Source organism: Mustela nivalis (assembly GCF_964662115.1).
Source record: "Mustela nivalis genome assembly, chromosome: 9".
NCBI lineage: Eukaryota > Metazoa > Chordata > Mammalia > Carnivora > Mustelidae > Mustela > Mustela nivalis.
The window spans coordinates 36,699,082-36,712,746 of record NC_139028.1 but is presented as its reverse complement, the minus strand read 5'-3'; the positions used below and the strand labels follow the sequence as shown (position 1 = coordinate 36,712,746).

The window sequence follows — 13,665 nt, the reverse complement described above, 5'->3', positions numbered from 1 at the left end:
GAAGGTAGTTTATCCCATCCAAGGCTGTCACACTAAAGTCAAGCAGGGAAATAGGGTCAGTGAGCAGGGCCAAGGGTTACCTTTCCCCCAAAACCTCCACACAGCAAAGCTCCGCAACCGCCCTGCCAGAAGTGTGTGCACATATGTACGAACACATGCCTGCCTGGGTACATGCACACACATGCATGGGCGCACACACGCATGCATGCACGTGGACAGGCACACACTACTTCTGGTTTGGAATTCTCCAGCTAGGGCCTAAACTATCTCTAGTTTGATCCGAATCCTCCTGAAGAAATTCTTCCCTCTCTGGAGAGACCTATGAAGAAATACAGGGGAAGACAAAAAGCAAGAGGTTTTGGAACTGATCTATTTTCTGTAGCTATACACCTTTTGTTTCCAACAGATATTTTGAATGCCTCATATGTACAAACAGCAAGAATGTGGGGGTGGGGGAGGTAGGTGGGAATAACAATAGAGAAAATCTTGATGGAACGGGGTCAGAACTGGAGGGGCAGGAAAAGTACTCGCAAAGCGTAGGAGAGAGCAGGGAGGTGGTGGGCTGAGGTCAGGGGGGCCTGCCACATGCTGTTTCATGTCTCTGGACACACAGATCCTGGTCTGGCACACACGGACAGAGAAGCCAGTGCTGGTGAATGAGGGGAAAAAAGGCTTCACTGACCCTGCTGTGGAGATCTGAGCCCCAGGATACAGGTATGGCAGGGACAAGGGTAAACCACACACTCGATGCACATCAAGTTTGGATGCAGAATAAATCTGCAGAGGCTTTTCCTCTCGTTTTTAATTGTGGGAGGACAGGGCAGAAGGGGGCAAGAGCGGAAGGGGCATAGCTTCAGCTTTCCTATCATGTTCACAGCTGCCTGCCCACAGAAGACCGCGGAAGGGGCATGGCTGAAGTCCTCGTCCCGTTGTGCCACCTGGAAGTTCACAAGAGCCAACTTCCGTCATACAGCAGGGTCCTTCTGCCACCAGCTCCTTGGAAGGCCTCACCTTCTAGACATGGCCTCATGACAGCCTTCTGTCATTACTGCTATTATCTTGGCCACAGCTCCAGTCCCGTTGCAGGGTGGTGCTATGTAGACTCTTTCTCCGAGGCTCTGTCTTCCCCTGGTCTTCAGCCATGCTTCTGTGACAGGGACCCCTCGCTCCCTGCCTCCACCTCATCAAGCACATCCATGTGTTTCCTAGTAGTAACCGTGTCATGCTGAGCTGAAAGCAGGGACCCTAGAGCCTAGTTCAGCCTCCAGGCCTACCACTTTTCACCCTTTGACTTAACTTACTTTCTCTCAGTCTGTTTTTTTGATCTGTAAAATGGGTTTTGGGGGGCACCAGAAACAATCTTTGGTACCCAAGAAGTCATATAGGTATTGCTATTTTTATTTGATTCTTTAAAACTTTCTATGGAAGTAGATCACAGGATCTATCTATATTTTAGAGGTTAAGAAACGGTGTTCAGAAAAGCTATATGAAGTGAATTGTGCCAGCTGATTGTCCAAGTCAGGAAGTTTCTGTGGGCTTTTCTATGTCATTACAGAGGTGAGAGCTCAGACAGCGGGATACACCTCTGTCCACTGGCCCCAGAGTTAAGCTTCAGCTTTCCTATCATGTTCACAACTGCCTTGCCCACAGGAGATCACAGGGTGTCAGTCTGCCTGCTTTGTGCCCTGAACCAAAAAATCAGCTTGACCAGTGTGGCTGAAAATGCATCAGTCCAGAGCCCTGTTCCCTGCCTCCTCACCTGGTCACCAGAAGAACCCACCTGCCTCTCAATAAGGGATCCACAAAGGACTCTGAGGGTTGGGCTTTGCAGAGCTCCTGGGTGAACTCTGATGGGGGCTCAGGATTAGGAAGTTTGGCCAGAACGGCTGCCCTTCACCTGCCTCCCCACATCGAGCCTCACCCATATTCCTCCTCTCCCCTTCACAGGAGCCTCCTTCTCAGATCCTGTGCCTGGCCTTACATCTTCTCCCCATGGCTGATGGTCCCTCCGAGGCAAACTCCTAAGGAATCACCATCATTCTACTTTCTATTCTGGGAGCTTCAGAGAGAGCCCAGCTTGATGCCAGGACAAAGGACGGAGAACCTAAAGCACAGAAATCCCAGACCTGTTGTTCTCTTCCATCTAGCATGACCAGGGGCCCAGCTGCTAGTCAAGCCATGCCAGCCAGCGAACCAGTGCCCCAGCATGCCTCCCCAGAGCTTCCTGCACTGACAGGGCCTGCGGGAGCAGACGCAATGGGCACTGAAGCCCTGGAGTGAGGCCAGGCTGGGAGAGAGGTGAAAAGACCCCGGCTGTCAAGTGCAGTGTGGCCTTCCCTGGCTCCCTGCTCCTGGGGCCCAGCATGACCGCACAGGCCATCCGGCCAGGGAATTCTGAAGACTGGAGAGCAGCCCCCTGCCCAGGCATCAGGAACACCCCCTCCCCTCCTCAGAGAGCTGCTCTCAAGTAGACATACCTCTCTGGCTTTCCTCTGGATCTCATTTCCAGAGCATAAGTCTGTCTTTGATCCCAACTGATGACCACCCTGCATGAGGGGAACCTGAGCCTGCCATCAGGCTCCCCCATACCTCAGGCTGTGGTAGGAGTGGAGCCCCTTACTCTGGCCCCACATCCCCAAGCCTGCTCCTTCCAGTACAATGAAGGAGGTGGGCCCTTGAGCCAGCACAGGTCATGGACTGACCTGGACTAAGACCATGCAGGTTCCTGTCTAGGCACTGCCTCCCCACTGTCCACTGGGCTCCAGGGCCCCTCGCCTGGGCTGGGACTGGGGAGGTTAGGAGCCCTCTTTCTGGAGCTCTTGAGAACCACAGACCTCAGGGGCTAACGTGAGCCAGGGGTGGACAAGGTGGAAAGAAGAGGGAGGTAGGGGCAGGTAGGGGCAGCTCCTCTGGTTGGGAGGGGTGGGAGGGAGGGGTAAGGGCCTTGGGTTAACAGAAGGATTTGTGGGAAAGGGGCAGAGATCATCTGGACCCTGAGGGGAAAGGAAACCTGAGCACACACTACTTTGGAAAATCATTCTATTTTAAACACATAATGGGAACGAAAACCTCCCTTGTCCCTAAGTTGAGAGCATGAGGAATAAGCCTGCTGCTTGTCCTCCTCTCTCCCCAGTTACCCACCCCCAAGAGCAAGAACAGTGTGCATGTGTTGCCCCCTGTACCAGGAGAGGCCCCTGACAGGGACAGGCCTCTTCTGATTCTCTCACTCATGCTCCTGAAAGTTGGAAGCACAATTTTCCTCCCAAGTGGAGGAAAGGGAAAGGCCTGAGCCTACTGAAGAGGTGTTTATTTTTTAACGCTAACAGCCCCCCCCCACCCCCCATTTAAACTCACAGGACCCGTCTGAGGACTGCTGAGAACCCACTCCTGGGTCGGTGGGTAGGAGTCAGTCCAGCAACCTAACATTCAAAAAATAGCCTTGGCTGCCGATTTTGAAATGGATTTAACTTCCCACAGCATTCGTGAAACCATCCAGTGGGATCCTGTCTGTGAGAACCCTGAGACACCTTGTGAGACGTTCCCCAGACTCACACTTTCGATGGCGGCTCTGGAATCAACCCCTCGGAGCCAAGTGGGGTGGTGCGGGAGGGAAGGGAGGAGATGTGCACAGGGCACCCACCAAATGGGTGAATTTATGCCCAGGCACGGCACTGCCTCACTCACCAAAACCAGCCCTGAATGCTCAGGTCAGCCTGGCTGGTCTTAGGCCACCTTCTTAGCCAAAAACCCAGGGCTCATTTTTCAGGAAATTGATAATGAACAACAAAATGGGATATCCTCTCTCGGTTTTTGTTTTTGTTTTTTTGGCAGATGCTATTTCTGTTCTTTCCACCTAATAGCCTCTCTCTTAGCTGCATGTGTATTTATTTATAATTATAATCCTGGTGGACTGCAGCTTTCATCTTTGTTGGGAATGAGTTTTTTCCAAATCAGAGCTGGGTCCATTACAACAATTTGTTTCCCAGACCCAGTCTGTTCCTGCTCCCCACCACAAAGGAGTGAGGCTGGGGGCTCAGAGCCCCGAGAACAGAGCCTGTGGGGGAGGGCAGAGCCCATGCAGCTGCACCATCTGGTCTGTTTTAATTTAACTGTATTTAATTTGTTTCCAAAATTAAAAGTCAAACATGGTTTTTAACAGCCCTAATCTTCTGCAGCCCTGCCTTACTTTATTCTCAGAAACTGTCTTAACTATCCAACAAGTATTTATTTGGCGGGCATTATTTTAGGATCTAGTACAGAGCAGTGAAAAACCAGAGCACTTGTCTTCATGGTGCTTCCCTCCTTGGGAAACAAGACAGATGGACACTAGGCAAACTGACAGTATTTCAGATGTGATCTGGTCTAAGGAGAAGTATGAGGCCAGATGGGGGTGTCAGAGTGTAGCTGAGGAGGAGCTGATCTCCTCTGCAGGGCCATCAGAAGAGCCTCCCTGATAAGGGGACAGAGCAGAGCTGCAGTGCGCAGACAGGCACTTACCTGGGTCAGAGCTTTCTGGAAAATAGAACTTGCTCCCATGGGGAGAGTACTTAGCATGTTTGAAGATCAGCAAAAAGGCCAGTATGCCTGCAACTGGCTGGCAAGGTGGGAAGGGGTAGATGGGAGGTGGGATGGACGCAGTTGATGGAGGGTGCAGAAGCTGTTGGCTCTGGGAACCAGGGCAAAGTTTTTGGCTTCTCTCCCGAGTGAAAAGGTAACTGGAGCCATTGGAAGGTTTGGAGCAAAGGGCCAACATGATCTAACTGACCTGTAAAGAAATCACAGCGGGCAGGGCAGGCTAGGGGAGGCAGCCAATGCTGTGACCCAGGCAGGAGGTGATGGTGAGTCAGAAGAGCAAACCTTGAGGCACTGAGAAGTGGTCAGGTTCTGGACCTGTTTGAGGTACAGCCAGGAGAGGCAGCTGATGGTGTGGCTGTGCCATATGAAAGAGAGGAGCCAAAACTAATCTGAGACAGAGTATAAAACTGCCCATTTCCTGCTACCGGCGGAATGCAGGAGGAATCCCAGAAGAGTCATGGGAGTTTGGTGTCACACGCAGGAAAGAAGGTGAGTAGACACTGAGTGAGCCTGGAGGTAAACATCAGAGAGCATGAATGTTGAGGCTGTTTACAAACCACCAGTCAGTGAGGCCACCCACAGTGAGTGTGGACAGAAGGAAGTAAAGGCCCAAGGAGCAGGCCTGGAGACCTTCAGCATTTAGAGGTAGGGGTTGTGAAGAGTCTTCTAAAGACCCTATGATGAGGCCATCCAGTAGGGAAGGCCTGGACAGACCATGAATAAATGCTGGAAGATGAGCTTTGCCAAGGGGCTCTGATAGAAGTTGCAGGGCTAGCTGACAGATAAGAAGATCAAGAACAGTAAGTTGGTGCAAAAGGAGCAACGCAGCCCTGCACAGATTTGGATAAAAGCAATTCAAGAGGATTCTTCACTTTACAAAAGGATCACAGTAAGGTTCATTTAAATACCAGTTCCCTATAACATTTTCCAAGAGAAGCCAACTTTTACATACACCTTTGTAAAATCATGCTCAGGTGTAAGGTAAGGCACAATGACACTGCTCCCCAGTGTTGGCCGTGCCCAAGCCCTGGTCTTATCCACGTGTTAGCTTTGTGCTTTCCGTTCCAAGGCAATTCAGGAATAGCAGATGAATTTTTGGCACAAGACTGGGGACTTTACCAGTGGCTATGCACCACAAATGCCCCCTTCCTTAGCCAAGCCCAAGATGCGAGCCATGGGGCTGCTGGGAACCTCATGGCCTCTTAGTCTCCAAAGGTCTTTATGGGCTCCAGGCACAGGCACCATCCCAAGGAGGTGTTGGCTTTCTAACTTTGATTACTATTGAAGATAATCCAGTGGCAGTGCAATACAGATGTGATGTGTGAGGAAAACTCACCCACTAATGGAGAGCTCTTGGCTGTCCAGCAGATTCTTACCACCTGCCCACCAGCACCAGAATGGCTTCTGGCCAATGACTTCCCCTCCCCAATGGCACTTCCAATCCACAGTGACACTTCAGGCAGAATGAAGGTCAGAAGGGAGGTGGTAAGGAACCAGGGACTGGATCATCCACTAACCGGGTAAGTCAGTGTCAAGACTCTGAGTGCCAGTTGAGATAAATAGGTGCCTGACCCTACAAAGCCTTTGCCAGTGATGAACAGGGGCACAGACAGGATCAAGAAAGTATCACCAAAAGGGGTTTGATTGAATTCTGCTTTATTGCAATTCAGAAGTGAACCTGAGCTAACCCGATGGATTCAATCCCTAGAACAAGTGCCTCAAATTTGGACAGACAATTGCAAAGGAAGGCTGCCTCTCCTCCCTACTGCTTAAGTTACAGGAAGTAGAGGGAGCGAGACTGAGCTGGAGGCAAGATCTGGGTTAGGCCTGCAGGCCCCTTGGCTATAGCAACATTCCAGGGAGACTACCTGCCCATGCCCCTGGATCTGGGCCTTTAGATCAGGGTGTGGTTCCTACTAGGCTCTGCATTCCCTCCTCAGGTGATGCTTCTCACTGAGTAAAACTGGAAAGACCTTCTAATTCAGGAAGGTAAGTAGCTGAGTATTTCTGTTTCTCCTAAGTTTGGCTTGTCATCCTGTCAGATGCAATTAGAGTAGAAATGAGAAGGAGAAAATGTGTGTGTCTCTCAAACGAAGTTTCTTCCAGAATCCCAGAGAAGACTTGGAGGGTTGAGAAGAACAAAGTTGATTCAGGCGAGACATCCACCTGCTTCCCTATCCTCTGCAAATGGTGACAAATCTTCTCTTTCAGATGAAAAGGGCCAGGAGGGGTATGGCTAAGCACAGGTGAGAACATCATAGGTCAAATCTGTGTCTAGAAGTCATGCCCAACAGAGGGCCCCAGGTGTCATCAGTGGACATCTGATTAGACAGTCCTCCCTAGAAAGGCATCCCTCTGTCCTCTCTCAGAAGAGAAGGGAAGTAGGGAACATCCCATCAACAAAGCCCAGTCAAGAAGCCACTTAGGTAAGAAGTAAGTCCCTCCTTCCTATCCCACTTTTCTTCTTCAGTTCTTCCAAGTTTAAGGTCTTGAAGTGAGCTAGTGGACCCTGCTGAACATGTGGCTGCCTGAGGACACTACTTCAGGAAACTCTCCTGCATGGGTGGGTTGTGAGGCCACAGAGCACCAGGCTCTGGTCAGCTGAGAGGATGGTGGTGCTCTCCTGCTTCCCACCACCAGGGGGCGCGGGGCAGTGCTGCTCATTCAAGGTACTGGCTCCTGCCTAGGTGGGGTGTTTCAGTGAACTGTATCACAGGGCCTGCCATCTTCTCCTCGAAAACAATAACCTGGAGGGGAGAGAAGTGCTGATATATGACAGCAGCAGAGGTTTGTCTTGGAGCCAGATGACAGTGCCTTAGGGGAAAGGACTGAGAACCACGCTGGAAGGAACAGGGACCCACAACTCATTGGCACCAAGGAGGGATGCAGAAGGGGCTGGCTAAACCTTCTGTCCCCTCTCCCACCCTAACAAGCCTAAATAGACTGTGATCTGGGCCTCCCTGGGAAAACACTGTGGTACTGGGGAGGGCTGAGACGAGGGAAGAAGTTGCAAGTGCTCCAACCTGGTTGCTGCCTTGGTCCAACCAGGCACCTGGGAGGTAGAGGGTCTCCTGGGGTCCAATGTTCCAGTAGCGTCCAAGGTTTTGGCCATTGATGAATACAACCCCCTTCTCCCAGCCCTTTAAGCAGAATGGGGAAAGGATTAGTTGACCACAAAAGCCACCAAATATAAAGTCACATGAGAAGACAGAGACGGACACATGCCATGCACTTCTCTCAGCTTCTAAGATATCAGTGTGAATGAATATTTCAACATCCATGAGGTTAACACATGGGTATTCTATCCCCGAATCCACTAGCTCTGAGCCTCCTCAGCAAGGTACCCAAATGCACACCTGGACCCTGAAGAGTACCACCCGGTAGTTCTTCTGCTCTGAGTCTACTCCTCCACCCAAGGAAGGCCCTAGAGGCCCTTCAGAGAGGCCAAGACAGAGAATTTCTGGGTGCAGGTGGTATAGAGGGCTCCAGCAAGAACATGTAGAGGGCTTGGGTTCAGAGCTCTCTGAGGGAAGACTGGAGAACCCAGGCAGGAAGGAGATACAAACCTCCAGCTTCATAAAGGTGTCAAAAGGGGAAAGGGAAATTGACAAGGCACCCAAAAAGAAAGCAGGGAATGTAGGTACTTCAGGGATAGGGCTCCACTTGTCAACGCTGAACCTATGAATAGAATGGAAAACAAGAAAGAAAAGAGGACACTTTCTCAAATTTGGACTCTGTCCCAAATCTAATTATAAAGGCATTCCAAACCCCACCCCCAACCTATTAATTAATTAATTAAGGTATCACAGAAATTTCCTAGTCTCTAGCGCTGGTACTGCCCCTACCTTGGGCAAGTTGCTCTGGGTCTGTTTATACTTGAGTGGGAGGGTCTAGGGCAGAGCAGTTCTCCAGGCCTTCCTGGCTCTTACTGCACATTATCCATGGCTTCACACACTTCATGGGGTGGGGACTCACCTCTGAAAGAAGCTCTTTTTCATATCCAGGCTGTAGATTCTGAATTTTTTCAGGGGAGAATTATTCAGATAGATATTTCCAATTAAACCTGTGGGAAGGAGGCAAGGAAACATGAATGAGGTCAAAGGCAGGGGCACAACTGACCCAGCTAAGGCCCTGCACATACATGGAGAATTTCTGAAAAGTTCCAGTTAGGATTCCTCCAGAAGTATATACTCCCTACAGAGCTCTTCTTATGGCATAAAACTTTCTCTAGGAATCCCAAAGGAGAAAAGAATGAGTAAAAAGCAGTGTTTGCCAGGACCTCCCAAGGATTTGCAGAGAAGAATAATTCCGAGGGTAGTGAGAGCAGAGGCCATCGCTGGGTGAGAACAATCTCTAGTCTCTCTCTGAAGGGGAAGCTCCCTTTTGGGGATAAGAATTCCAACACAATAAAATGAGGCCCAAAGGGCAGATAATCAAGAGGTCACAACAGTTCTAACTTAGCTTCAAGGTCAGATTCAGTAGGGTCCTGGATTAAACAGACCTAATAACTCAGCCAAAAATCTTCTACATGACCTGGGATTGAAGATAAATTAAATATTTATATTGTGAACAGATAGCAACATGACTTGGGTATCTGAGTCTAAGGATACACACACACACTTGCATAGTTATTAGCTAGTGGCCTGGGGAAGGGGCCAGCAATATTAGTCCTGGAGCTGCTCCCATGGTACTCACAATCATGGAGCTGTTGAGTTTTTTGAGAGGTAATTTGAATAGGCTGGGGATTGCAAACAGGTCTCATGGAGCCTGAAGAATCTAAAGTTGCAGGTACAGGTATGGATGATGTGGGGTGTGTAACTTATAAACACTGAACTGTTCCAAGGGATAAGTACTCCACAGTGAGAGTCCAGAGCATATCTTATTCAGGAACGTGGTGAAGCAAAGACTTAGGGCAGGGTGAGACTGGCAATCCCTTCCCACAGACAGAAGAGTGAAGGAAGTGAAGATAGCCCTGAAGACAGAGCTCCTTAGGACAAGAAGCGAAGATCCAGAGAGGAACACTCAGGGACTGTTTAGGGAAAAAAGAGGGTAAGCCTGGACAGTGTTAGAAACTACCATGAAACCTATCTGGAGAAAGCCAAACCCCAGGACCCAAGAAAACCCCAGTGGCTAGGGCCACAGTGCTTCCCAGGCAGGAAAGGAAGAGATGTACAAGTTTCCTCATTACAAAGGCAAACACCCGTGAGAGAGCTGGGAGGCCACCAGCATCTCTTACCATAGTAGTATTTATTTGTCTGAATTCTTTGTTATAACTTACATGAAACCACCTACATTTTGACAGATGAAAAGGAAGAGGCAAATTTAAGCAGAGAAGGTTTAGAAGGCCAGGAAAAATAAAATGAGTTGGAATATTCCTAGGAGAGCACTCCATCAAGAGCATTTTGTTTACTCTATGTACTACCACCTCCTCCCCCCCACAAATGAGATCATCAGTGGGTTTCCACAGTGGGTCAAGAAAAGAAATTCTGGGGCACCTGAGTGGCTCAGTCAGTTAAGCATCCAACTGTTGGTTTCAGCTCATGTCATATTCTCAGGGTTGTGAGATAAAGCCCCGTGTCAGGCTCCATGCTCAGCACAGAGTCTGCTTGAGATTCTCTCCCTTTCCCTCACTCTCTTCCCCTCCTCCCACTCACATGTGTGAATGTTCTTTCTCTCTCTCTCCCTCTAAAATAAATACATAAAAACTCAAAAAAAAGGAAAAAAAATCTCAGTATGGAGACCCAAGAAGGCAGGGGTCCTATGCCATTTTTGGCTTCCTGGGAATCCCCTTGCTTAAGCTTCACCACCTCTAGCCCAGCCCCAGCAGAGAGTCCTCTGTTAAAGCAGACTACAACCCAGGGAGGTCTGGAGAGGTTTTTTCAGTGTTCCCTGTGTGTTCACCATGGACATGTAAACAAGATGCATAAGGAAGAGGTCAGAACTCACATGGGTCTTTTAAGAAGGCCCACTTCCACCTCTCTCCAGTGGGCTTCCATGAGTTAACTCCATCCGATGGGCTTCAATGAGTTAGCTCCCTCCAATGGGCCTCTGCAACTTACCTCTCTCCAGTGGGTCTCCATAACCCACCCCCTCCAGTGGGTTTCCGTTATCTGCCTCCCTCCAATGGGCCTCCACAAATCTCCTCCAGTGGGTCTCCATGACCCACCTCCCTTCAATGGGTTTCCACAACCCAGTTCCCTCCAATGGGCCACCATGACTCCACCTCACTACAGTCAGCATCCATCATTAGCTGGTACACTGGTTTGAAGAATAGATATTGAGGCATTGCTGAGGACTAGAAGCTCTTTTCTCAGTACATGCTATGACCCACCTTTGCGTTGGTCATCAATGTTATTCCCGTAGTTGACTCGCCCGCGATTCTCCACCAAGATCCTCAGCCTGGTGTAACCCTGCCAGGAACATAGTGGTCGATAATGACCACCTGATTACCCAACCATAAGATCACAGCTGCACCTCAGAGTTTCTTTGTGGAACCCCAGCTCTTCCCTGAACTCTGGGGATGAAAGATTACCCACTGATCAGAAAGCAATGTTTTGCCCCTCTTTCCATCAGCAGCTCTGTGGTTAAGGAGCCTCCTGTCTTCCAAGTCTTCCTCTTTGACTCCCACCAAACCTGCTCAGGAAGCAGCTGGTGCTAGCCATCACCCAGCTCCCCAGGATAACAAACCTGGATCAAAGGAATAACAATCTTCTTCTTTTCATAGTCCAAGAATCCTACAGACACTGTGTTCACAAATACCTGCAAATGAACAGACAGAAAGCATTCATGTGTCAACAGAAGGGAGGCATTTGAGGGATCTCCGATAAGCAAGGAAAGGGGTAACACTATGTGTGTGCAGTGGAAACCGGGGTTAGCCAAGCACAGAAGAAAAATGAATGCCCATGATTATAGCTGAAGAGCACGGCAGAGCTGATGGTGATTGGACATTTCTACACACTAGTAACAAGCAGATATGTGAGCGTTGCGGAGAGCAAGTCAGATGCATTTGGTAAGGCTTCACAGGAAATAACAGAAGATGCCCCAAGATTAGAGGAGAATTTAATGGTATGGAAATTTTAAAAAATAGTAGAATAGACCAAGGAAACTAGGAGCTGGTTTGTTGAAAGAATCAGTAAGACCAATAAACCCCTAGTGAGATTTATCAAAAATAAAAGAGAAAGGACCCAAATAAATAAAATTGTGAATGAAAGAGGGGCGATCACAACCAACACCAAAGAAATACAAACAAATTTAAGAACATATTATGAGTAACTATATGCCAACAAATTAGACAATCTGGACAAAATGGATGCATTCCTAGTGACCTAGGAAGTGAACCAGGAAGAAGTAGAAAACCTAAACAGACCCATACCCAGCAAAGAAATTGAATCAGTAATCAAATATCTCCCAATAAACAAGAGTCCATGGCCAGATGGCTTCCCAGTGGAATTCTACCAAATATTTAAAGAAGAATTAATACCGATTAATACCTATTCTTCTGAAATTCTTCTGAAACTGTTTCAGAAATAGAAATGGAAGGAAACTTTCTGAACTCATTCTATGAGGTCAGCCTTACCTTGAAAACCAAAAAAGATCCAAAACCAAAAAAGATCCCACCGAAAAGGAGAATTACAGACCAATGATGAACATGAATAAAAAAATTCTCGCCAAGATACTAGCTAATAGGATCCAACAGTACATTCAAAGGATTATTCATCACAACCAAGTGGGATTTATTCCTGGGCTTCAAGGATGGTTCAACATCCACAAATCAATCAATGTGAAACATCATATTAATGAAAGAAAGGACAACAACCATATGATCTTCTCAACTGATTCAGAAAAAGCATCTGATAAAATACAGCATCCTTTCTTAATTAAAACTCTCCACACTGTAGGGATAGAGGGAACATACATGCATAAAAGCTATATATGAAAAACCCATAGTGAATATCATTCTCAATGGGGAAAAACTGAGAGCTCTTCCCCTAAGGTTAGGAACATGACAGGCATGTCCACTCTCACTACTGTTGCTCAACATAGTACTAGAAGTTCTAGCCTCAGCAATCAAAGAACAAAAAGAAATAAAAGGCATCCAAATCAGCAAAGAAGTCAAATTTTCACTCTTCACAGATGACATGATACTCTATGTAGAGAACCCAAAAGACTCTACCCCAAAATTGCTGGAACTGATAAAGGAATTCAGCAAAGTGGCAAGATATAAAATAAATACACAGAGTTCAGTTGCATTTCTGTACACTAACAGTGAGGCAGAAGAAAGAGAAATTAAGGAATTGATCCCATTTACAATAGCACCAAAAACAAGAAGATATCTAGGAATAAACCTAACCAAAAAGATAAAAGATCTATATTCTGAAAACTATAGAACACTTATGAAAGAAATGGAGGAAGACACAAAGAAATGGAAAAACATTCAATGCTCATGGCTTGGAAGAATAAATATTCTTAAAATATACATACTACTTAAAGCAATATAAACCCTATCAAAACACCATCAACATTTTTCACAGAGCTAGAACAAACAATCCTAAAACTTGTATGGAATCAGAAACAATCCCAAATAGCCAAAGTCATGTTGAAAAAGAAAATCAAAGCTGTGGCATCACAATTCCAGACTTCAAGCTTTATTACAAAGCTATAATCATCAAGACAGTATGGTACTGGCACAAAAAAAGACACATAGATCAATGGAACAGAATAGAGAACCCAGAATTGGACCCTCAACTCTATAGTCAACTAATCTTTGACAAAGCAGGAAAGAATATCCAACAGAAAAAAGACAGTCTCTTCAGTAAGCGGGGTTGGGAAAATTCAACAGCCAGATGCAGAATGAAACTGACCACTTTCTTACAGCATACACAAAAATAAATTCAAAATGGATGAAAGACCTAATATAAGACAAGAATCCATCAAAATCCTAGAGAAAAACACAGGCAACAATCTCTTGATCTTGGCCACAGCAACTTCTTGCTAGACACCTCTCCAAAAGCAAGAGAAACAAAAGCAAAAATGAACTATTGAGACTTCATCAAGATAACAGCAAACAGTCAACAAACTAAAAGGTAACTA

General features: G+C 47.4%; 2 protein-coding genes across 4 annotated transcripts in view; one reads left to right on the top strand and one right to left on the bottom strand.

The window, feature by feature from the left end:
• Positions 1 to 4,165, top strand: part of B3GAT1 (beta-1,3-glucuronyltransferase 1) — a 30,263-nt gene extending 26,098 nt beyond the window's left edge. For all 3 annotated transcript variants that reach the window (XM_082682847.1, XM_082682848.1, XM_082682849.1), the window contains exons 6-7: positions 614 to 714; positions 1,948 to 4,165. In XM_082682847.1, coding sequence (XP_082538973.1) covers positions 614 to 700 — 87 coding nt within the window. In that variant the 3' untranslated portion in view covers positions 701 to 714; positions 1,948 to 4,165. The remainder of the gene's footprint in view (positions 1 to 613; positions 715 to 1,947) is intronic.
• Positions 4,166 to 6,214: 2,049 nt separating this feature from the next.
• Positions 6,215 to 13,665, bottom strand: part of LOC309840623 (beta-galactosidase-1-like protein 2) — a 47,657-nt gene continuing 40,206 nt past the window's right edge. The window contains exons 14-19 of the mRNA XM_082682846.1: positions 11,263 to 11,334; positions 10,907 to 10,985; positions 8,551 to 8,638; positions 8,142 to 8,253; positions 7,599 to 7,715; positions 6,215 to 7,322 (exon numbers count right to left, since the gene is read on the bottom strand). Of these exons, the coding sequence (XP_082538972.1) occupies positions 7,236 to 7,322; positions 7,599 to 7,715; positions 8,142 to 8,253; positions 8,551 to 8,638; positions 10,907 to 10,985; positions 11,263 to 11,334 (555 nt within the window). The 3' untranslated portion in view covers positions 6,215 to 7,235. The remainder of the gene's footprint in view (positions 7,323 to 7,598; positions 7,716 to 8,141; positions 8,254 to 8,550; positions 8,639 to 10,906; positions 10,986 to 11,262; positions 11,335 to 13,665) is intronic.